The 24,542-nt window shown below is 39.4% G+C and overlaps 1 protein-coding gene across 1 annotated transcript; it reads left to right on the plus strand.

Annotated features, from left to right (window-relative positions):
* The first annotated feature begins 13,142 nt into the window (after positions 1-13,142).
* On the plus strand, positions 13,143-23,897 carry ube2b (ubiquitin-conjugating enzyme E2B (RAD6 homolog)). The gene is made up of 6 exons (XM_085289604.1): positions 13,143-13,342; positions 18,253-18,333; positions 19,097-19,122; positions 20,149-20,238; positions 21,922-22,010; positions 22,164-23,897. Exons 1-6 carry the CDS (start codon positions 13,299-13,301, stop codon positions 22,290-22,292), a joined length of 459 nt encoding a protein of 152 aa, XP_085145730.1. The 5' UTR covers positions 13,143-13,298; the 3' UTR covers positions 22,293-23,897.
* Positions 23,898-24,542: the final 645 nt, after the last annotated feature.

Genomic DNA, 24,542 nt, shown 5'->3' on the forward strand with positions numbered 1-24,542 from the left:
GAGAAAAGCTCTCTTAATTCCAGGCGAGCAGATGCAGACTATGTTTGATGTCCTTGCCAGGCAATCGGGAGAAAATGGCTGAACCCCCTTGTAAACAACAGTATCCGAGGTATGTGCGGTGTGGCAGAAGACAGGATGGTGTTAAATGGGTTGTTTTGGAAAGTTGGGCAATGATACTGTGGAGGAGGAGAAGATGATAGAAACAATCAAAACCCCGGGGGACAGTCAGACATCATGCTCACAAAAATACAGCCACCGGTTGTATAACGATAGCTTATCAGGCATACATAGCATTACATCAGTGGTGCATTGTGAAGTCATGTGATGATTTCCCTCTGCATGAAAAACTCCAAACAGAGAGAGAAGCACAGACTGGCTGTCTGCAGGAGACGGACACATACGGAAATAGAAGAAGCTGACAGATTATTCAATACCGGGTTTGGATACATGCAAAATAAACACTCAAGACAGTAGCTTTTTAATGCAGAAAGTTACAGCAGACGATCACTTCAATCAAATTATGGTGTCAATCACATGAGAACAGAAAGTAATAAGAAAAAGGCACCAAATGCAACATGTTAAAATGCAATGTGTCATAAATATATAATATAAAACTACACTTTAGGGCACCTGTATGAAATATTGTTCTAATAATGCATTATTTTAACAACTTTTTTCACTCATTCCCTGATTTTATTGATTGTTTCATGTGACAGGCTAAATATAGAGATGCAGTGATTTAGAAAAAAAAGAGGAAGAAGAAAAGAATGAGGCAGCAACACTACCTCCACCTCTCTCTCATTCTTCTACCAATTAGCATCCAGCACTGTGCCTCCAGGATACCTGAAACCATGACAACAACAGGCTACTGTTCCCATCTGAGATCTGGAGCTCCATCTGCTGTTGCTAAAGAGGAAATACAGGCTGTGTATCCCTCTTTCACATCTCACTTTTAAGAAAGGATTGTGGAGGAGGCGAGGGGGATAATTCTATTGAATATATATGTAAGAAACTGTTAGGTGTAATGTTGCCTTTATGAATGAACTTTCATGCCCAGAAGACACCTATTTTGGGTCAATCGTTAGTCACCAAACATTTCTGAAACTGTAAATACACTAAACTGATAAAATGATCTCTGAATGTCTACTTAAGAAAGACCACTGATCTCAAACTGCATTTCAAATGCCACAATGATGGGTGCCTCTTACGGTTGCTTTTTCAAAAATTCCACCACCACATAACATTGTGAGTCAGAAAAACAAAGCAGCCCTTTCTCCAAGGGAACAAAATGATCCGGGTCTTGGTACATGCAAAGATCCCACAGCCTCCCTTGAGACTTGCTTTAAAAGGAAGGAGACTGACAAAAGGCCAGAAAGGTGCAGCCCACACAGTTTATATTCGTGGTCAGGTACCCAGACTGGCTGGGTACAGCGCTATTGTTTTCCATGCCTCACACCACACTGTGCAAAGGTATTGCCTCAAAAGCCCTGTTGTTGCATCAGCATTGAATTATGAGTTGCAGCTTAGTTACCCACAGCTTTAGACTTGAATTTGATTGTGTACACCTAGCACATGTGGCCTAATTGTAAAGATAATTATAGACTTTTATAACAGCAATAACATTTTTTTTAAATGTGTTTTTTAAAAAGCAGGGCATAGACCATGGAGGTGGCCACCTAGAGCATTGCCAGCTGGACAGGCACACTCTTAAAAGTCTGGCACTGATATGCAGTATGCCTTATATATTGCTGAAAACATTTTTTTACTAAACACCTAATACTGAGAATTACAGACAGACTGTAGGAAGGGGAGGAGGAACCTAACGGTCTTTGTTTTAGCTTTTCCAACTTCACACTGCTTAACAATGTTACTGACCTTCCCTGCAAACCTTCTGATATGACATGAGCATCCTGCTGCAGGGTGGACTTGTGTGGATTTACTCACACAGCCCACAACAGTCACGGTAAAAATGAGCTATTAATTATTCCAGACACAGAGATGGGCGTCAATCAGAATCTAACAGCAAATCACAGTTTGTTCTTTTTAACATCTAAGACGTGAGGGTCAAAGGCATCAAATCCTAATTGCACAAAGAGCAACTAAATGGCTACAGCTGGCTCTACATATTAGAATCCCTTCTACACATGAAAGGTTCCTTTTATGGAAAAAAGAATCAGAAGCAGTGTTAGGACCATACGTACTTGAATAATGAATCATATTTTTGTAATTTTGCCCCTGTACACCACCACAGGGGATTGTAAATCAAACAGTCCACATGTCATTGAAGTGCAGGCTTCAGCTATAATTCAAGGGATTTAATAAAAGTATTGCATTAACTGTAGCCATTTTAATACACAGTCCTAGATTTTCAAAAAGAAGGAATGCACTGATCAGCAACACCCACAGGAAGGACACGGGAGACAACTAGTGGATGATCGCAATTATTTCCTAAGTTAAAATAGACCCTTGACAGCATCTAGTCATGAACAAGCTTGACGAGGTAGGCATGTTATTGTCAAGACAATCGGGAGATACTTGTATTTATAACAAGCTGCAAACCACTGGTTACATTAAAAAGCAGGAAGGGAAAATTAGACTTTACCAGACAATATCTTAACAAGCCTAAATAGTTGGAAAATTTTGGAAAATTCTTTGGCTGGGTGAAACCCATGTAATCTTGTACCAAAATGGTGGGAAGATGCATACCACATCATTTGTCGGACATACTGAATGCAATGTTATGGTACTGGTATTTATGGTTCCAGTGGAATTTAGTCACTAGTGTTTGTTGATAGAAGTAGCAGGATGAATTGTAAAGTGTAGAGGTCTATACTTTCTGCTCAGATTCACACAAATTGCAAAGATGATCCAATAAAGTAGATGCTTCACAGCGCAGCTAGATAATAACTCACAACATTCTGCAAAAGAAACCAAAGAGTTTCTCAAGGCAAAGAAATCAAATATTCTTCAATGGTCAAGTGAGTGACCTGATCTCAGCACAAATACAAGACTGAAGGCAGACAGAGTCACAAAGAAGTAGCAAGAGGAGAGGAAAGTTTTACCAGTTAATGGAATACTTTGCAAAATCTCGTGAATCTGCATTTCAGTCATATCTTGACTGCTTAAATTAAAATCCACTGTAATGATGTACAGAAGCAAAATATTTGTAAAAAGCAAGTTTTATTGTCAAAATACCTGAACTTTATTGTTTGTCTACTGCTAAGACCTCTGCCACTTCCTTAATCACTGCAATATATCAATAAAAATTAAAGAGTATACTAGAAAAAAATGAAAAAATACAAAAAAAACAACAACTTGCTGTTGCAGTTTCACTATTTAAGCAAGTAGTCCACAAATGAAATCTATATATGTTGAGGTTTGGAGAGAAAAGAGGGAGTATCTTCGAAGAATACTTAAACCTTCTTAACCTCCTTCCTGATTTCATCTTAAGTGGAGCAGTTAAGAAAAAACTTAATCATTAGTCTTTCTTGGTACTATGAGTGGCAAGATATTTAACTCAACTCAAAAGGGAAGATATTTATGGATAGCACTAAACAAAAAATCCAATAATCACCAAAATCTGCTGGTCCTAGTTTTTGTGGCTAGAAAAATCAGTATGAGAAGGAGATGGTTGATTAGAGAGCGCCTCCTAAAACCGTGATAGAATTAATTTAAAAGGGGCTTGGTTTAATTAATTTAAATTTCATCACACTACAAGTACCAGTGCCCTTCACACATCCTAAAATCCAACCATGACACCGGCTGCCTAACACTTACCCAGTCAACTGTGAAATTTAATTACCACCATTGCATCAAAGCTCTAATGAGACAATTAGCTTGTGCCATCTTAAAGCTTTGCTCCTCATTAGCGCTGATGGCCGCAGCACATGTTGGTGGCTCAGTCACAGTCCTGCCCTCACACTTAGGCTGGAGTCTTCCAGCCAGAAGCAGGTTTCTGTAAAAACTAATGAGTCACTAGAGTGAGACTAATGCATGAGGTATGCAGGCCTGAGTGATTTCTCTATCCACACAACACAAAACAGAAGAAGGCAGGAAGTATTAAAGGTAAACCACCCGAAGACTGCAGCTGTCTGATTGTACTTATTAATGCACCAAGTTTTACCTAATTTTGTAAACAGGCCTATCATATTAATGAAGAACATATTCATTTCAAGTCCATTAACATTTTTCTTTTCTGTTTCACTGTGATGAAAATAAGATTAATCTAAGATTAATGGCTGACAATTAGTTCTGACTCATCAGCCCAGTTTTAGTTTATACATACAACTTTAGCAGCAAAAACCTCCAGTGATCATTGTCTCTATGACTTCATCAGTCTCTCACATGGTTGTGGAGGAACTTTGGCCCACTCCTCTTTACAACGTTCATTCAGTTCATTGAGGTTTGCTGGCACTTGTTTATGCACAGCTCTCCCACCACGCATTTCAGTTAGGTTGATGTTTGAGTTGGCTATTGCAGCACCTGCATTCTTTTCTTTTTCAGCCATTCTGTTGTAGATTTGCATTTGTTACATGACCCAGTTTTAGCTGAGGTGTAGCTGTAGGACCGCTTGTCAGACATACTGTGGTACCCAGAGAAGTTCATGGTCAGCAGTATAACTGCAAGGTTCCCGGGTTCATAAACAAGAAGTTGTTCCAAAACAAGTCCAAATCCTCACACATCCACCGCCATGTTTGACAGCCGGCATGACCTGTGCTGATATAATGCATTTAGCTTTCACCAAACATGGTGCTGTGCATTATAGTTAAACATCTCTTTTTTGTCTTTTCTGTCCCAAGGAAACTGCTCAAGCAGTCTTATAGTTACTTGCTAAGTCTTTTTTTAACTGTGTTGTCATGAAATCAACATTTAACATGCCAGCTGAGGTCTGCAGGGTCTGAGGTGGATTTTTGGGGGACTGATCTTGGGGCGAATTTGCTGCAATGTCCACTACAGGGAAGAGTGTGGCATCATGTTACACACGTGAATGCCACAGACCAACAAATCACCAAAACGTCTGTTTTTATAGAGGTCCACACATTTGCTGAAGATCAGTTCATTTGATCAGAATCATCTGGCTGCTTCTTACCCTCTTACAGTTTTTCTCAGTCGCTTTGGTGCATTTCTCACAACAGAATTGAACTCTCCACCACTACTAAGGCACTTCTCAAAACAATTAGTGCAAACTGCAAAACATGGTGGATAACTTGCAAAAGTGAGTCACTCCATCAAAAAGAAAAGTCAGGTGTCCAAAATAAGTTGTCAATGCATCAACAACAAATCCCTTGAGCAAAACAGACAATACATTCATCAAAAGCAAGTACTGATACCAAACAAAGTGTCAGGGCTGTCACAATTACAAGTCATTAGACCAGCACCTTTGGTCACAAAATCACATGGTCTGAACATGTTCCCATTGTGACGGATGTCTTTGTAGGTGCTTCCCAATGACATGTCAAGTCCGGACCGCATGCATGGCATGTTGAAAACCATAAATTGTAAAGGACAATCAAGACACTCCATATGCACTCTTGATAATATTTAATTGAAACTGTTCACAGCATTGTGCAAACTGGGGAAATACAGTAAATCAAACATTTTACAGCAAACAAACTCACCTAGACAGTAAACCTCACTGCAGTAGTTACGACTCAAAAAAACCAAACTGAAAAACAGACACTGCTGCATATCAATCATTGATATCTAGACGCTCCCGTCTGTCTGCCCACATATTTGCATCAACATCACAGCGTATGTCAGCTCTATCGATGCATCGGGGAAAGTATCTTCTGGAGTGTCGAATCCACCCTCTGCAGGACTCTGCTGTGATGTCATCACAAGCTGCATCCATAGCTGCTAGCAGGGTCATTTGGGTATGTGGATGCCTGTCATATACCTTCCACCTCCAGGAAGAGAAAAACTCCTCAATTGGATTCAGGAATGGACTGTAAGGAGGAAGAAACTCCATAAGCATCCTGTCGTGTGCTGCAAACCACTGCCTGACTACAGCAGAGTGATGGAAGCTTACATTATCCCAAACCACTACATACATTGTCCGATTGTCACCAGGATCATCCCTTCCATTTTGTGGGATCAGGTCCCTATGAAGAGCATCCAGAAAAGCCAACAGGTGTTGTGAATTGTATGCACCAATACGAGGAATATGGGTGTGAACACCATTCTCTGAGATTGCGGCACACATTGTAATATTCCCTCCTCGTTGGCCTGGGACATCAATGGTGGCTCTTTCTCCAATGTGATTCCGTCCACGCCGTCTGCCTTTTGCGAGATTGAATCCCGCTTCGTCAAGATATACAAACATGTGCAGGGGTTCCCTGGCCTCCAACTCCAGGATATGCTTTACAAAGGATGAGAATCAGACAGGTCTGTAATGGTGCATTTGGCAGAACAGATTGTACAGTTGGAATTGTACATAGGATTACAGTAACATGCATAAATGTAGGTTGAGTACATGGCCTAAACTGTTACAGTGAACAGAGGTACATATGCGAACATGTGTTACCTGTACATACTGGTGACGGAGCTCCTTCACTCGATCACTGTTCCGTTCAAATGGCACTCTGTACAATTGCTTCATGGACATTTCATTCCGTCTGAGGACTCTGTCTATGGTGGAAATTGATATTGACTGAATATTTCCGAAGATGGTGTCATCGTTTACGACAGTTCTTTGTATTTCTCTCAGTCTCAAAGCGTTGTTTGCAGCCACCATTGCACAAATTCTTTCCTCTTGCTGCGGAGTCATAAGTGGACCTCTTCCACCTCCTCTAGGTTGTCTGGCAGTCCTTTTTGAGATGCAGATGGGAAAACACACACATGTAAGCGCAAACATGCTTACAGTGATTGTCACAGGACTATCATTCAAAACTCCTTTCTTTACAGCATTACTGTATTGTACCACAGCACACTATGCCACACCTGGGCCAAGTCTGCGCTTCAGTTACAGTACGTCTATGTGTAAGGATCTGTAAGGTCATGTCCTAATGCAAGTCTCCTGTATGACTATGAAAGTGCAGAGCAAATTAGTTTGTGCTGCATACTGTAACTAGATTACGGTGTGCTCACCTGTTTTCCCGACGAAATGTCTGGATGATAGAACTTACAGTAGTTCTCCCAACATTTGGCTGCACCCTTCGACCAGCCTCGGCCATTGTGAGGCCATGGTTTATCACATGATCCACAAGTGTTGCCCTGATTTCGTCAGGAACGTGTCTATGTGGTTGGCCTCTTCTCACCCGGTTTTGTCCTCGTCCTCCACCGATCCTCACTCCTCTTCCACGAGGCTGACGTTCCATGTTCTGCTGTTTTGTAGATTCAGTATGCACCTCATGCCAATCCTGTCTGTTGGTTTACATTGCAGTATATATGTACTTGTGGAGTGGGGGATGCTGTGCCGCGGTTCACCTGTGACTGGGTAGGAGAGGCTTTTCATTGGTTGCAAGTAGGAGTGACACACACCAATTTTCATTAGTGTGAGATAAGGTTCACCTGAGACATGTAGTTTATGGAGATTTTCATGGGAACTCCTCCAAAATAGGGTTTTCAAAATGGGTGTATGAATCGTTTGACAAGCTGTTCAGCAATTTTGAGTGCACTGACACAAGCAATGCAATGAAGACTATTAGTTGTGAGGACAATGACTATTCAGCCGGTACAAGTATGAATAATTGTGACATTCATGATGAAAGAAAGGAGATAGTGATGAATAGGAAGTCAAACGTGACCATTCTTTAGATATTTGTACTCACTCAACTGCTTCATGTCCAAAGGCATTTGCCTTTGGACGCAGTGAACGTGAAACCGCCACAGGGTTGTGCCAAAACGACTACATGTTGTGGTGGTTGAACTAACTGTTGTGCAATGTTTAATTCTGTTGTGAGAAATGCACCAAAGCGACTGAGAAAAACTGTAATTCCCACAGGAGGAGTAAAGGTGCACTTAACACACACATGCACAGTAATGGTAAAGTTAACACAGTATGTGTTTATTTACTTTAATAACTCCCACGTGATTGGCATTTCAGTTTGGATTTGTAAGGTTCAAGAAAAAGATTAAAGAGTCAATAACTTTTCTAATATAAACTTTTTAAATGGACTATGTAAAGTTTGCGTTGTATACACTGTAGTTGTAGAGTTTGAATGTTTCACTAAACCAGTTTCAGCGAAGAAAGATAAGGTTTTCTTAAAACATATATGGTTTTATTAACAGTATGTTTGTGTGAGAAGGAGAGATGAAGGGAAACAACACTGTCCCTGCGTCTCGGTGAAAGTGAGAAAGCAATGTACTGTTTCTTTGGCCTTTCTATTAAAAGCACCTGAGCTCAGCAGTGGTACTCTCTTCCTGCTTGTTTTGGCTGGATCCAGGCGTTTATCCAACTCCGACAGATAGGCAGACAAACAGAGGGTTACCCTTTTCTCCAGTAATCGAACAGCAAATTAAAGTAATACTGTGTCAAGAAATATAAGCTGTTCAAGAAACCCAATCGGTTGCACTCATAATAATGTTCAACATTTCACTGTTTCTCAGTGGATATAATCGGCTTCATCGCCGTTGATATGAAACCATATATAAATCAGTTTCTTTCCCCAAGAGCTTGCAAAGCATGGCAGGGTGAAAATGTGTTTTTCATTACATGAATGCTTTTCATTTCCAGTTATAGGGTGAGCTGATGCCAGCCACTTTTGTTTGTGAGTGACCTACATTCTCTCACTGTTAACAAAGCTTCGGCTCTATTGATAGCTGCAGACTGGACTCTCTCAAGCAAAGGGCCAAGAGAATAATTAAGCTAGATTAAATGGTCATTTAGATTTGCTGAAGCTTTGAGTGGGATTTCACTGAAGCCCAGTAGATTTCAGATGACCCTGATGAGTTTTCCTGCAACAGCTCTCCAGTTTAAAATTCCAGCAAGTATTGGCCTTTTCTCTGCAAAGAGCAGAGATGATGAAGTTACCAGTCAGCGGAAATATGACAAGGTGCTTTACATGCACACTGTAACAAAGAAAACAATCAGATGATTAAATAATGTCACTTGTTTCTCAGCGAGAATCACATTCACTTACACAGAGACCAGAAATCAGAATAGATTCGAGCTGGAACTAATTTCTATTTTGGTGAGTCAGCAAGACTTTTGTAATTTTGCCTCTCTGAACGACCACAGTTAATTTTAATTTTGAAACTCTGATGATTTGGTTGAAGTGTATACCTTCTGTTTCATGTTTTCAAGGTTCAAAAGTAACTGGAAACACCCCAGAAAAATTACATATAAGGATCGGCTTGAGTGCTTTTTGCAGCCAGAGTATGCAGCCATGCATGCCCATGTCATAATACTGCCTCCAACATGACTTGCAGATAATGTGGTATCCTTCAGATTCTGAGCTGTTTCTTATTTTCTCCATGTTTTCTCACCATTCTGCGAGATACGAGATAGTCTTGGGTTCATATATCTAATTAGATGTTTTCTGATGAAGTCTGTTATGATCGTCTTGTTCTTAATTGTAAACAGTGATCTGTGCCTTGCTGTACACCCTCTGTATAGAGGTCTCTATTGATTGGAGAAGTGACGATTTCACACCTGCTTCTTCAAGAGTGTTCTTGACTTGGTTTGATGTTGTGAAGTTGTTTTTTTTGGGCATCAAGTGGATGATGGGAATGATGCCATCATCCACTTTCCTTTCTCCTGTGGTCTTTTAGGCTACAGTTGGTCAGCGCATTGATTCCTTTTAAGAATCTACTAGATAATTTTGCTTTCTCTCTGATAGGTTTATTTTGGTTTTTCAACCTTAATTTGCACTGAGATCTCTTTGCGCCTCATATTGACAGTTCCATTGTGAAGACGGTAAACTCAAGCTGAACGACTGGACTTCAGTCCAAATCTTTTATCTGCGTAGCTTGTCATGGAACATCGAGGATACAGGCATCAACCGGCTATATATCTGCTGGGCAGTCCAGTGATAGTTGAGCCTCTTGAAATAACTGTGCACAAAAATTGATTTAACTCCTAAACAGTTAATGCAATACTTTTGTTAAATCCTTATTATTTAAAAAGTACTTCAATCAACTTTGCACTATTTCAGTTAACATGTGAGAGAAAAATAACACCTCATTGAAGTCTGTAACTATGAATAATATTATCTTACAGGATTTTATGAAGACTGATTAATGAGGTAATTCTCTCTGCAAGAATCCATGTAACTGTGCATGTCTAACTTTGCGTAATCTAAAATCTCCGCAGTCGTTTTGACTCACCACCATCAAAGCCAGTAAAAACAGACATACTCAAAATTTATTAAGAAGGTTGATTAAGTCTGATTAAAATATAAACTGTAAATAAATCGACAAGAAAAGAGAGCATTTATTGTCAGGGAATAATAAACCATAATAAAGATGCATAAGTTAAAACTGAAAATAATTTCTAGAGGAAAATAGAACACACAACAAACCATTTATAATAAAAAATGCTATTTAAACAATAGGAGAAAAACATTTTCCTTTTCTTTTTCCAGACTGCAGGCACAACCACACTTACAGAGTGCTGCATTTTTATTTGGCCTGTTGTATTTGTAATATTGTGCTAATCACAGAGAAGCATGGAAGCATGAGAACAAAACTGGTTATTGTTATCTCATGCTAATAGCTTTTCTTGACCACTAGTGCACGAACATGCTCCATGTCTGGGATCAGAACACCCTGAGTTAATGAAAAGGGTTGGCTCTTTATTTGATTGTAGTGCAGTTTCCTTCTGTGCATCGAAGTGTACTTGTATTTATTATAGGCTGCAGCATGATGACAGCAACTGTATTCTCAGTAACTACTGAACTGTTTAAAAGTCAGAGGGTGTATTTGCAGACTTGATATTAATCACTTCACAAGGAAGACCATGCAGACAGAGTGCATTACCTACAGACAAATTATGTAGATTTTAAGCTAAGCTACTTACCGCAGAGTGGATTACAAGCCAGATGCACATTCATTTTTATTTTCACTTGTCAGCCTCCCGCCCGTAAGTCAGAGTAGGTAGATTGTATTAGATTGATGATATTCAATCAAATCAAAAGTAGAACACGTTCCATAGTTCCCAGTAAGCTCAGTTAGATCAGGTAAAAATCTTTCATTCAGTCTCACTCTTCTGGGTTATTTTGTTCTCATCAGGGCAACATAGCAGAAAAACTTTGGCAGCAAATATTTGGTTTTTAGGGTTATTAAAGTCATGGCATTGATTGAAACTCACACAGGTCTGCATCTCGCTGAGTTAGCCCTCTTAAAGGTGAAATATTAATTGTACTGTTACCCTGAGAACAGATGAAGTTGGTCAGTATGTGCAATGGCTAACTCCAGAGACAGAGTACTGTGCAAAAGTCTTGAGCCACCCCTTTATTCTTTATATTTTGCTAGAAAAATTGCAGAAATTGGAAATAGGTGAACTGTTCAAATGGAAATGGAACTATCCACCCATCCATTCTCTGCTACTTATCCAATTCAGGGTTGGAGACTATTACTATCACCTACCATAGGGCGAGATGCGGGGTACACCCTGGGCAGGTCATCAGCCACTGTGCAAAACTTCAACACAGCCTGGACTTTCTTAGGCAAGCTTACGTATAATTTCTTTAAGTAGTCTTCAGGAATAGTTCCCAAGGCTTTTTGATGGACATTCAAAGCTATTTTTTGGATGCTGGCTGCCTTGTGTTCTGTTCTCTGTCAAGATGATCCCACACTCCTTCATAATGTTGAGGCTCGGGATCTGGGAAAGCCAATCCATGACTAATTCGGTTCCATTATGTGTTTTTCTATCCAGGTATGCTTTTACTCCATTGGCAGGGTGTTTGGGATTATTGTAATGCTGAAAAATGAAGCTGTTGCTAATCAGATTCTTTCCAGGCGGTATTGAATGGTGGATCAAATTTTAAATTTGGATGCATCACTCCTTCAGACCTTTTGCCACTGATTTTTAGTCCAGTTATTGTGTGATTTGCTATACCTCAGCCTTTCCCCCCATGTGTTCCTTCCATAAGAATGGCTTCTTGACAGCCCACCCTTCCACTGACATCATCTCTAATAGTGTGTGAATAGAAGATGGCTCAGCGCTTAGACTTGATAGATCAAGTCTAAGCGCTGAGATAGATAGATAGATAGATAGATAGATAGATAGATAGATAGATAGATAGATAGATAGATAGATAGATAGATAGATAGATAGATAGATAGATAGATAGATAGATAGATAGATAGATAGATAGATAGATAGAAAAACTACATTTACCTCACATACATTACTAAATTATTATCATCAGTTGAACTAAAATCCATGTCTCTGTCTCTCTGTGGGAGGAGGCCTGAGTAAGTCGGTTACTCTGGAGTTGGTCAGACATGCAAACTCCACACAGAAAGGCTCCAGGATTCCAACCAAAAACTTTCTTGCTACAAGGTGACAGTTCTAACCACTGCCCTGTTTTAGATCTCGTGTCCATTTCAAGGCACCCGCAGACCTCTGTGTGACCTCTGTTTCTTACATGTACCATATATGATCCCTCCTATGGTGTTTCCATACGACCCTTCAAAGTAACTTGATAAAATGTGGTGGGAAAATAAAAGTTCTCATGACAATGTCATGGTGCGCCTTGAACTCTGTCACCACTGTCCCTTAAGAAAATAAACACAGATATGACATTTATAGTTTCACAGTCACAAGATTTCCAAAAAACACTATTTTCCCTTGATTTGAACCACAGTGGTAGATTTTTTATATATTTTTTTAAATCCATATCTCCACAATTATGACCTGGAACAGCCTGGATACACAGAAAATTGTAGCACAATATTAAATAAATATATAAATAAACAGTGTACATTTTGAAATATATTATATTTTGTGTATTTCTGGAGCAGTTTGGGAAAAGAAAAAGGATTTAGGAAATTTTTTTGCTGCTATTTTTTTTTTTAAGTTAAATTTGACACGAACAGTATGTAAGAGTTCCGGGTATTTTGAGAAAATGAACACCACCTATAGTAAGAGTATCAAAAATAGTTGGATTTGCAGCTCGGAGGTGTTTAAATTAACGCTTTTACATCAGCACCGTTTGTGAGCTAAAAGGGGCTGTGCCTCTGTAAGCAACCGACGTCACCATAAATAGCTAAAGCTAGCCAGTGGTTCAGGGAGAAGAAGAAAAGAGCTGCAAGCGGAAGAAGTACCGGATTTTGTTTCCGACAGTATTCGGTCTATGGTCTTGGGTTATTATTATTGTTTTTTAAATATCTGTATTTTTAACACATTTTGAATTATGTCGACACCGGCAAGGAGACGGCTCATGCGAGATTTTAAAAGGTACCGTCCTCATCGTTTGGGTATCTCTGTGTAGCTTTAGCCCATGAAGCTGTCGGCAGCTAGCTTAGTGTTAGCTCCTGGTGCAAACAATGCTGTGCAGAAACCCAGGCAGGAGTTAATGTGAGACAGGCTCATCGGTTATGGTTTGTCTCGATATTTGATGGCTAATGAAGTAACCGAGACGCTAGGGGATCATTCAAACGCTGTTTGTGTTCTGCAGTGGGGGGAGGTTTTTGTACCGAGGGAATAACGTTTTCTTTTTTTATGGCTAGTTTTGTTTTTTTTCTTTTTTTGGTGTGGGATCAGCTTCACTTGCAGAGGTTTATTGGTGACCGTTTGTCTTGGCTTAACTGGCCCCGATTAGAAGCTAAATGTCACAGGATTTATCCTATTAATACCCGCAGTCTGCAAGCTGTAGGTTTATATTGTGCTTTCAAGTAAGTCAATCAGTCGGCATGGTCATATTTCATCCTAGGGGTTGCAGGTTTTGCCAAGGTTTGTGGTCAGGGATTGCTCTATCTATATGTTTCTGATGCTTTATTTTAAATCCAGATATTTAATACACACAGTTAGTACGTGATGATACGATAACAAAAAGAATATGTTAAGGCTTCCTGGGGGAATAACACCTGGCAAGGGCCTGCTTGTAATACCTGCTATCCCCAATCTGTTGCCTCGCTCCATATGGCATCCAACTGTGTGTGCGTGAATAACAGACACACACACACCTGTCAGTGGAAAAAAGATGCTGAGCTATTCTACTAAGAGCAGCCATTGAAGCAGAGGGGATAATGTGTCACTGTAACTGAACTCTGCTCTGCTAGTCCCCAGGTGGTAAATGGTGACACTGAGGCAAGGGAAACACAATTGCACATGCCCGAATCAGCATATGTCCACGCCAGTGCTGGCTGATTGAATTCAGTCTTGCATGGTATTGCTTAACCTCAACTGTTTGACCTGTAAGTCAAAGTGTATGTATTCTTAAAAATAGGCCGCTACACTGTTGTGTGGGGTTTTAGCTCAGTAATTTCGGTGTAATAAGACGGTAAATAAATGCTGTGGTCCTTTCTTTTTGACTATATTCAGTATGGCTTAACCTTCTTTTCTTCGCCAGATACATTTTCAGAAATAATTTTAGTCCACGCTGCAGTGAGCTGTGGCATTTATTCTTGTACGTTGTTGTCTGCATTGCTGCCTTCATGAATGAAACTGGGCCGCTCGTGCTGGGCTGGAGCTGATAAACCACAAACTGCAGTTACTTTTACCGAAACACAGGAAGGAGAGAAGACTTCAGAGCTGACTCTGAATGTATACACACATCGTCAGAGCTAAAAAGAAAGAGAAACAGGGCATCTCTCTGCACTCTTAAAATAGTTTTATTGTTTAGTAGATACATTCTCTGTATGCTAATGAAATACTGAGTTTGTAGGGTATATTACTATGAGGAAGACTTATGATTATACGTGTAGTTACATTTTAGCGCATTTTAGCTTACTTTGTAGCATTAATGCAGCATTGTAAATCAGGTATTACCCTTTCATATAACACATGGATATTTTAAATAGTGTGTAAGCTCTGATTTCTATTAGAGAGCATTAAAACCTCTTTTGGCACATGTTATAACACTTTGTGTACCTTTTTTAAACCCAGGTGTTTGAATTTGCTAAACTGCATAATTCCCAGAAGGCTTTGTTTGAGATGAATGATTATCTTGACCACACTGTTTTTAGAATAATAAACAGTTTTATGAGGGATTGCAATTAAAGTCCTGCAACAATGCAGTGTCTGATATAAAGAGTCTAAAATGACAGTGACTAATGTCACATGAAACCAAGTTGTACTTTTTGTCTCTATTTAAAGAGAAAACATGTTGGATGTATTTCATGATATATAACTACAAAAAGATGATATGAATGTTTCTTATATAAGAGCAGTTTTCCTTTTCATAGGCATTGAGTCTGTTTCGCTAAATGCTTACTTTATTACTTATTTAATGCTTTCTATTGAGGAAAAGCCAAACCTCTCCCCCCAAAAATGTGTAACCCCAGTTTTGGGGTTTATGTGTCTGATTTACACAAGGAGGCTTTTAATTTGAAATTAATGGGCTAATTTCAGTTCAGGATTCAATCAAAGAAAGAGAATCAAAGAGGCTGGTATAGTAGGGATAAGAGGCTAGTCTTTTAAAATTTAAATCTTAATCGGGTATTTTCTGGCCTCAGCCATCGGTCTCTAGAGGTCAGAGAGCATGTTTTGGTCCACATATAGTTAAGGCAAATAATCCTGTTTTTATTTTTACATAATAGCTTAATATAATACTAACATAATAACTTGATACTAATATATTAAAATGCATTCCTAGTTTATTTTCTGACAATTCATGTCAAATTTACCACCACGCAGTCTCTTCATCAACAGTCCCGTACTTGCCCTAATCTTCCTTACTGCAGACTTGTGAGTAATCCCCACGTTTCAAGTAAAATAAACTATCGGTCTATCCTAGAAGATGAACTCAGTGGAGCTTCCCTTTACCAGCAAAGAGTTCAGGGAGATTACTGTAAATGAGGTTAATTGCAGTGGGTCCGTCTACAGCAAGGGACTTAGACATGGATCTGCACTCACAGACGCACAAATCAGCCTACCTTGTTTTATAGCTATAAGCTCTTATTAAACCAGCTTTTAAACTGGGCCTGGAATTGTAGGCCTCAATAGCCTGTAGTGACTGCCGGACTTGGCCTATATAGATTTGGTGATTTGAAGCAAGACCTTTAACGTTGCACAATAATCTACCATGAGCTTCAGAAATCAGTTTGATAGCCAACACAGATTTTATTGAGGCCGCTGTCGGAAACTTCATTTAAATTGTTGACCCGCTGCCACACCTGTTTTGATTTGCTGACGCCTCTGTTGCTAGGCAGTTGCTGCTGTGGCATGTCGTTTGTCAGGCACGCCTGGGTAGTTTTATTTGTGGAGCCTCGACTAATTATTATTTTTAATTATGATTAATCCAGCTGTGGTTAATTTGGGTTAGCCGATAAATCATTTGGGTGCTGAACAGTCCAAAACAAATGTATATATGATCTCAAACCCTTTTTAGTTTCTTATTTTTACCTTCTCACTCTTTTACCTTCAAATTACAAGCGCTATCATGTGAAAAGCGATGGTTTCCAAATCTTTGACTGGCACTCATTTGACAATCTTTCACCTTTCATCGGATCAGATAGAGGTCTGTGTAGAGAAGATATAATATGAAACATTATGTTTGAAAACATAGCAGTTATTCCACCTTAACTTGTTAAAAAAACAACAACACTAAAGTGATTTCATTTAGAGCCCAGTCTGCCAGGCCGGGGTCTAGCTGCTGTGATACGAAGAAACATAAGTTTTATCAATTAGCCAGAATGTTTGGACATGTAGATGTGCCGGTTTTCATCACTTGTCTCCACATGGTTCCGCAACCAAACTTGCTGAATTATTTAGCAGTGTAGAGCGTCTATAGAGGAAATGTAAAGGTTATGGTTGGGATATGATTCGCAGTACTTTCATCAGCACATTGTGGAAGATGGTGGGAAAATATTACTTGTAGGATATTTTAATATGCTTAATTAAAACAAAGGTAGGTTTATTTTGTAGTACTACAGGCTTCCTATTACTGGGAAGGTCTGGGCCCAAGGTCACAGTAGAGGTGAAAAGGTCAAACACAGATGATAATACACAGATTTGAATCAGTACATTTTTTCTTTTTGCTATTGGCTACAAGCAGTTTTTAAATAGTGTGTGTGTGTGTGTGTGTGTGTGTGTGTGTGTGTGTGTGTGTGTGTGTGTGTGTGTGTGTGTGTGTGTGTGTGTGTGTGTGTGTGTGTGTGTGTGTGTGTGTGTGTGTGTGTGTGTATAACCTTTAATATAATGACGTGATGCCAAAAAAGGACTTTAAGCTTTTTTTTCTTGCTGACCTTATATAAAACTTGCACATATGCTAAAACTGCTTACCCAATTTGCCTCCCTCTCAGAGCAGTGCTGTGGCTGAACGAATGAGGCTGAAACGGTTTCACACATATCAAACGACAGCCTGTACATTGTACAAGCAGTTGCCATGACATGTCAGATCCTCCTGTGTCTTACACAGTCGACATTTTAGATTTAGTTAGATCTCTAAAATTGGATTTGATGTCCTTGTTTTTGATTGGTCGTGTGTGCTAGTTTTGCTTCGTTAGTGCTCTTAGTGGGGGAAGCCTGGGTTGTCTTGTTGTGGTGATAACACAATCTGATGATGGCTGATGGTAGGGTAAGGGAAGCCAGATTAGGAAAAGAGATCCTGGATGTGTTGAGCTTACTTTGTAGTGTAGGCTCTTGGCTCCCGCTCGTTTCCTGCTTCGACGTTGTTCTGATAGCCCGTCGGTGCTACTCTGAAGTCATTTCAGGTGAAGGTCGACTTGATGGCTTAAGTGCTTTGCATTAACAACACCAGAGATTTGATGGTCACTGTGGATACAATACTGGTGCTGCAGTGCTTCAGATGAGCACTTATGTTCACTGACATGTGACAACAGGACTGTCATAGTGCTGTTGATCCTGCGAGCCTGGCTGTCTGTTGAAAGTCGTGTTGATACAGCAGTTCGTGTTTTGATTGCTAATTTTCCTGCAGTAAAGCTGTTAATTAAAACCATCACCCCTCCTCAGCTGTCTTTCCCACTTGCTTCTCTCCCTTTACATCTAAGGGGTTTTTCTTTTTGCCATCATTCTTTTTCATGTTTTTCTCCCCTTTATCTCCCCCCCCCCCCCTGCTTTTGCTCCTTTACTTCATGTCCCTGCCTCCCTTTCCACTGATTCAGGCTTTTTTGCTGTGTATGTCTTCTCGTCTCACCTCTTTTTCTTCACTCTAAAGTCTCTGTTTCTTTCTCTTTCTTGCCCAGACTTCAAGAAGATCCTCCTACCGGTGTGAGCGGAGCGCCATCAGAGAACAACATCATGCTTTGGAACGCTGTTATTTTTGGGTGAGTCATTCTCTAAATCCGCCCTGCCGTCTTGACTGTGCCACTGCGATTGTGATGCGCAGATTCTGCAACCCACCCACCCCCACTGTGTTCTCGTCCACCACATCCTTCTGCTTTAAAAAGTGTTTCTGATTGCAGCCCTGATTGTTGCACAGAGCAGTCTGGAAAATCAGCATGTGGAGTCACAGCAAGTGTTCAGTGGAAGAGAGGGCTGGAAGACACTGTTAGAGATAAGAAAGTGTGTTAAGAATGAACCCATATTAAAGAAGTAGCTTTTTGCATACTGGGTGTATCTCTGGTGGATAATTTGCTGTGCGTGTTTAAAAGAAGAGCGACTAGAGAAAAATCTACTCAGAAGTGATGTGAAATTTAAGTCGCAAGAATTAATTAAACATCAAATGCACAAGCAAATTGAATAGCTGAAAGTAACTAGAAATCCAACCAGGACCAAGGATGTGTAACAAAACCAAATTAGAAATACTCACATGGGTTTATAAAAATACACTCGATCGTAGTTGCTCACCTAAATCAAAGGGGAGGCTGCTACACATGTAAAGTATGAAGGCAGCTGTTTTAATTGGCCCCTCAACATGTTCTGTGTGAGCACGAAGAGCTTAGTAAATATGGACCCTGGTGTCTGCAGAGCTTCTACTCCTTGAAGGACAGACTGCAGTACTACTAGAGAGGGTCTTAATGGGGATTAGCAGTGGGGATATTTGGATTTTGGAAACATTTTAAATCTCTCTCTCTCTGCCTTCTGCAGGCCTGTGGGAACACCATTTGAAGATGGTAAGTTCTACATTTTGAGTCATCTAAAGTGCAGCCTCATGTTTATCTGAGTTCTAGATGTGGTTTAACTTTGCCTTGAACTCGTGATGTTGTTGTAGAGTCGGAGAACTCAGTCAATGTATTATTACTTTTTGGGCAGCATGTGTGTAGTGAAATGATTATGGGTTGCATGCTCAAATAATCAGTCTACCTGAGCACAAAATCCCACAATTATCGTGAGGATCGCCACACCTCTGAGTAGATAGCTTCTTTTTTTTTTAAATTGTAAGTTAGAAATTATTACAAATTGAGTATCTGGAGTGGTTTAAGTGCCTGAAATGCATTTAAAATGACTTAAATTGAAAACAAATTGGTACTTTAATCGGTCATCATATTTTAATCATGTGATAACAACTAGACCTCTGAGAGTTAGGAACTGCTACAATTATTTTTAAGTAGAAAGGGGAACTGACATTTAATCCTTGAAAGTTGAAGAAGTTGTAGTCTAATTTTTTGTATAGGAGTCCCTTTGGCAAGTTATCACAGCTGCAGTAATTTCAACTGAACAATTATCAGGGGCTCAGTTTTGGTGGGCTGAAAACTCGCTGTATCCACGCACTGGCTCTATAAATATGAATAAAAGTACTTATTTTAACTATAGTATGATGTGAATTGAACAGAAGTTTGTAGGTCGGTGACGCAGCATCATAAAGTACGATTTTTACCCCTCGACCATAAAAGGCTGATGTGGTATTGTCGTCCCCCTGCCAGGCGGGCAGGCAGCGTTCATACAGTTTTCTACAAGCTTGGATTTAAAACTGTCCATTGCTACTTTTATAATAATTAACTTTCTAGCTTCTCTTTTCAGTCGAGCTGCTGATATTTATAGTAACATAATTCTTTCCCTCATTTTGTCTGACCCCCTCCATCCTTCACATCTGTATTCTCCTTGCAAAATTACTTACGTTCACCCCCCCCCCCCCCCCCCTCGCGCTCCCTCTGTCTGTCATTTGTTCTGCCTCATACCCTCTCCGTCTATCTCTGCAGGAACATTTAAGCTTCTGATAGAGTTTTCTGAGGAGTACCCAAACAAGCCTCCCACGGTTCGGTTTGTCTCCAGAATGTTTCACCCAAATGGTAAGTGGGCTAGCAGCTGAAATGCCCTCAATTATCAGTGGTGCAGCACCCATGTTCACTGAAGCTTACAAAGTGTTCTGACCTTCAAGCAACTAAGCTAGTCTAGTGAATAAAATGACAGTGTGGGGTTATTTCTGAACACATTATAGTTGATACAGAAATACTTTTTTGTAATGGCTCTATTTGTGTGTATTATATCTATACTATATCCTTTATCTGTTACAGATCATCTAAAATGTTACTTTTTCAGTCGGGTTTATATAAAATTGTGCTAAAAAACAAATTGTAGGAATAAAAATTTAAATTATTTACATAATCATTGCCTTTTATTTCTTTAAAAACATCTTTGTTACAATATATATAATATAAAAATAGATTTTAAAATTTCAGGTATGTTTATGTGATCTATGTGTTGAAGTATACTAGAATAAGTGTTCAACATAACACGTTTTGGCTGCCAGGTCAGTAGATCAGACTTTTACTGGCTATTTTAATTACCTTCTACACTAAATCTATAAGAATGTTGCACAAACTATGAGTAGATTTATATTTTACAGTGTAACATCATCCCTGTCTATAGGCTGCAGGTATATCTCATAGAAGGAGAGTGGACAGCCTAGTTTAAAGACTGAGGACTTTATCTGCATCTAGCTTTTATTGTAGCAGGTAGAAAGGCGTCAGGAAAGCTGAAAGAAAGAACAGTAAATGGCATCAGGGCGGCCTCCACATTAACCTTATGCCAAATGAGTCACATGCTGAACCAGTGAGCTAATCCAGCCAGATAAACCAGCACCCCTATGCTTCAGTTTTAAACCCAATCTAAAAAAATTGTAGGTTTTTGTAGATGATTGTGTAATATTGAATTTATTTTGTGCAAATAAACACACATCAAGACTTCTGTAGCTATTAAATGAAACCCTACAGTGTTAATATATATATACGTTTTCTTTTAAAGAGTTAAAAAAAAATGTCCAGGAGCAAAAATGAACCACTGCAACTTTCCACTAGGTTTATACCAGCGGCCCAATTCCTCTGTTTAAAAATGAAATTGTAAGAATGTTTTAACTTTTTTACATTTTTACTCAGAATAAATATCCAACTCTTGCTAAACATGTTGTAAATTTGTCAATTTTCCTTTTTAATGGTTTGTTATTTTATTCAGTTTCTGGTGGTAGACCCAGTCTTCCAGATCTCGCAGTCTCAATAAACATGCATCAGAGCCTAAAATGTATTTTCACACATTTTTATGAACTATAATAACCTTGGTGGATGCCGGCATTGTGATGAGTTATGTACGTAATATGTTAGACTTATTTATGGCTTTGTTTCATTTTTAAGTTTGCAGTTTGCAGTGCTACAATAAGAACAAGCACCAGATTACAATGTACTTCACCAGTAATGTAAAGAAACTGTCTTGATGATTTAAATTCAATTTAAATGTTTAATTTTAAAAAGTGTCATGTATTTATTAAAGGGACGGCGCACATTAATGTCTATATTTAATCTGTAGCCTCTGGCAGGTCAAACAAAAACAGTACAATGAGAAAACAAGGGGCAACAAATAAATATGAAAGCATACAGCATTAAATATAACGCACATTAGCATAAAATGAATGGTCACGGATACATTCCTCATTAGCTTTAGTTGTAAATGTGTTGCTGATCTTTTTCTCTGCATGTCAGTTTACGCAGATGGCAGTATATGTTTAGACATACTTCAGAATCGCTGGAGCCCCACATACGATGTGTCGTCCATACTCACCTCCATCCAGGTTGGTCGTGTTTCACTCCCTTTTCATACATTTTAATTCACGGTGAAGCATGATGATTCTATACAGGGACATCCGAAGTATCTCTCCTGGTTATTTAATCTTCAGGATGTCAACATTTTCATCATTAGTCTTCCTTTTTTTTCTCTCTCGCAGTCATTGCTGGACGAGCCAAACCCCAACAGCCCAGCCAACAGTCAGGCCGCACAGCTCTATCAGGAAAACAAGAGAGAGTACGAGAAGAGGGTGACGGCCATCGTGGAGCAGAGCTGGGTGGATGTCTGAGCTCCTCTTGTTCTCTGCTCTTCTCTCCATCACCCACTCTTCACCATCCAAGTACTTCAGTCTCTCATTTTTACCTCATCGAGAAAAAAAATCAAGAAAAAAGAAAACACAGCAACTATATCAGAAGAACTTAAGTGCCACACTGGGGGGGGGCGCAAGAACAACCAAACCAGAATGGACATTACCTTGCTTGCCAATGCATTTTAGGGAAACAGGAGAGGGGAAATCAATCTTGTATTTGTTCCCTGTCTTTACTTTTATTTTATTTTTTTATTGCATGATGTGACATAAGTTATTGCTAACAGAATTTGTAATATATCTCTGGTTGGAATGATGCTGTTTGTGTTTCACAGACTCCTTCCCATCCCCCCCTCTTTTTTTTTTTTTGTATCCACAACTTGGCTAAGAAAGGGGCACATCAATGACTGAATCATTATTTTGAAAGTCGTGGGAAAAGCCAAAATCGGTAGCATCATCATCACCATCATCGTCATCTTTGAAGTCGACAGCAGATTCAGCTGATAAAGAGCAGTCCCTGATCTCTTCCAGCATATCTCTGTTTATTTTAAGAGATGCTGTAGGTTTGGGCTCGCAGACGTCACAGGCTGCAGCAGTGCCAAGTCTCCCTTGCACTGATGAATCATGACTGGCAATCTCTGAGCTTTTCTTTTAATCATTTCTGCTCGCGGGTAGAAGAAGGTTGTTTGAGAGGGTTATGAGAAAGTGAATATTAACACGGAAAACTTGGACTGAGGCTCTGCAGTCCCCGACAGTTTCATTCTTTGGTATATTAGAAACCGCATATAATGCTATAATCAAAATATATGTAGGGCCTGATTGCCCTTAGCCAGCGAGTTCAGATGTGGGTGGTGTCGCTGTATCATTCGATGTGGGGGGGATGGGGACAGAATTGGCATTGCTGGAGGTACTCTGCTTCTACATCGTGTGTTTCTTTAGTCTGCTTTTTCTATTTATTGAACCTTTTTACTGTTTGCAGTCAAACTGTTCTCCTCTTGGTTTTCTCATTTAGTTTGTCAAAGAAAGTAAATGACTTCTGAATGCTTTGTCGCCTGTGACATGTGTCAGCCTGAACACAGTCGGTGCTTTTGTTCTTTCTCTTAAAAATGACACAGCTGACATCTGAATTAGCAAATAAGCAGAGAATGAAAGCTTCATACGGTTTTTTTTCCCTATAATTTTTGGGCACTTTATAAGAGAATTGATTGGATAAGAATAAACTGCTGCAAAGATCATAAAGCCTGTTCTAAGAGTGTGATGTCAACTGTTTTCCTAAGGGCTCAAGTTGTTTTCATTCCTGCTTTTTGCCCACCGTTTTATTTGCTCTTATTTCCCCCATTTAAAAACGCCATCCCTCGAGTGTAAATTACTCACTTAACCTGCCCGACTCCGGCTAAATAATCAGTCATCATAAACCAGAATTCCTCTTTTCCTTGATAATAAAGGTTATATTGTGGCTTGTGACTTATCTCACCCAATAAGCAGAAGGGATATGTTATAAAAAACAATTTTGTGAAATAAACATAATGTATACTTAACGATATGCTGTATAAACATAATAAAAAAACCACATTTTTCAGACTTTGACACAGGTTCTGGTCATTTATTCATCCATCTGGTTCCTTGTGCGCTTTACCAGGCTGGGTTAATTCCAGGTGACACAGGTAACCTGGACCCACAGGGTTAACGCGAAGAGACCGACAGCCGGTCTCATAATTAACTATAGGGTGGAACTATTACACAGAGTATTGTTTTTCATATTGTCATGTAACTTGGTTAAAGCAAGATATTGCAACATTTCTGGCATGTTTGCTGAGCCTGTCTTTACGCTGCTCGTACCAAAATCAATGTGAGCTTCATCAAAACTTGAGATTAGTACTGCAGTGATTGATTGATAAGATGTACAGTTATTAATGAGCAATAGTAAATATTGCCAAAACCTAAATCCATTCATTGTATTTGTGGCATATTAAATCAGATTTTATTAAATGCAAAAATGAATCACAAGTACAGTAATGTCCCAAAATGTTAATGTTAAGTCACTAAACCGTGGCTTAAGATGAAATAGTCTTTTGGGAAGCTCTCATATATTAGAACTAAAAAACAGTTCTCACAGTATTGAATCTGTGGGATGAAGTCAGTTTGGTGAGTGCATGTCTGCGTGTTTAACTTTGCTTGTGAATCACTTGGTATGCGTGTCTGTAAGCCTTTAAAGGAGAATGTGGTGGTTGT

This window comes from Mchenga conophoros, linkage group LG10 (genome assembly GCF_057382185.1).
Source record: "Mchenga conophoros isolate Kocher_MC1m ecotype Shallow Benthic linkage group LG10, M_conophoros_male_GT1.1, whole genome shotgun sequence".
NCBI classification, from domain to species: Eukaryota; Metazoa; Chordata; class Actinopteri; order Cichliformes; family Cichlidae; genus Mchenga; species Mchenga conophoros.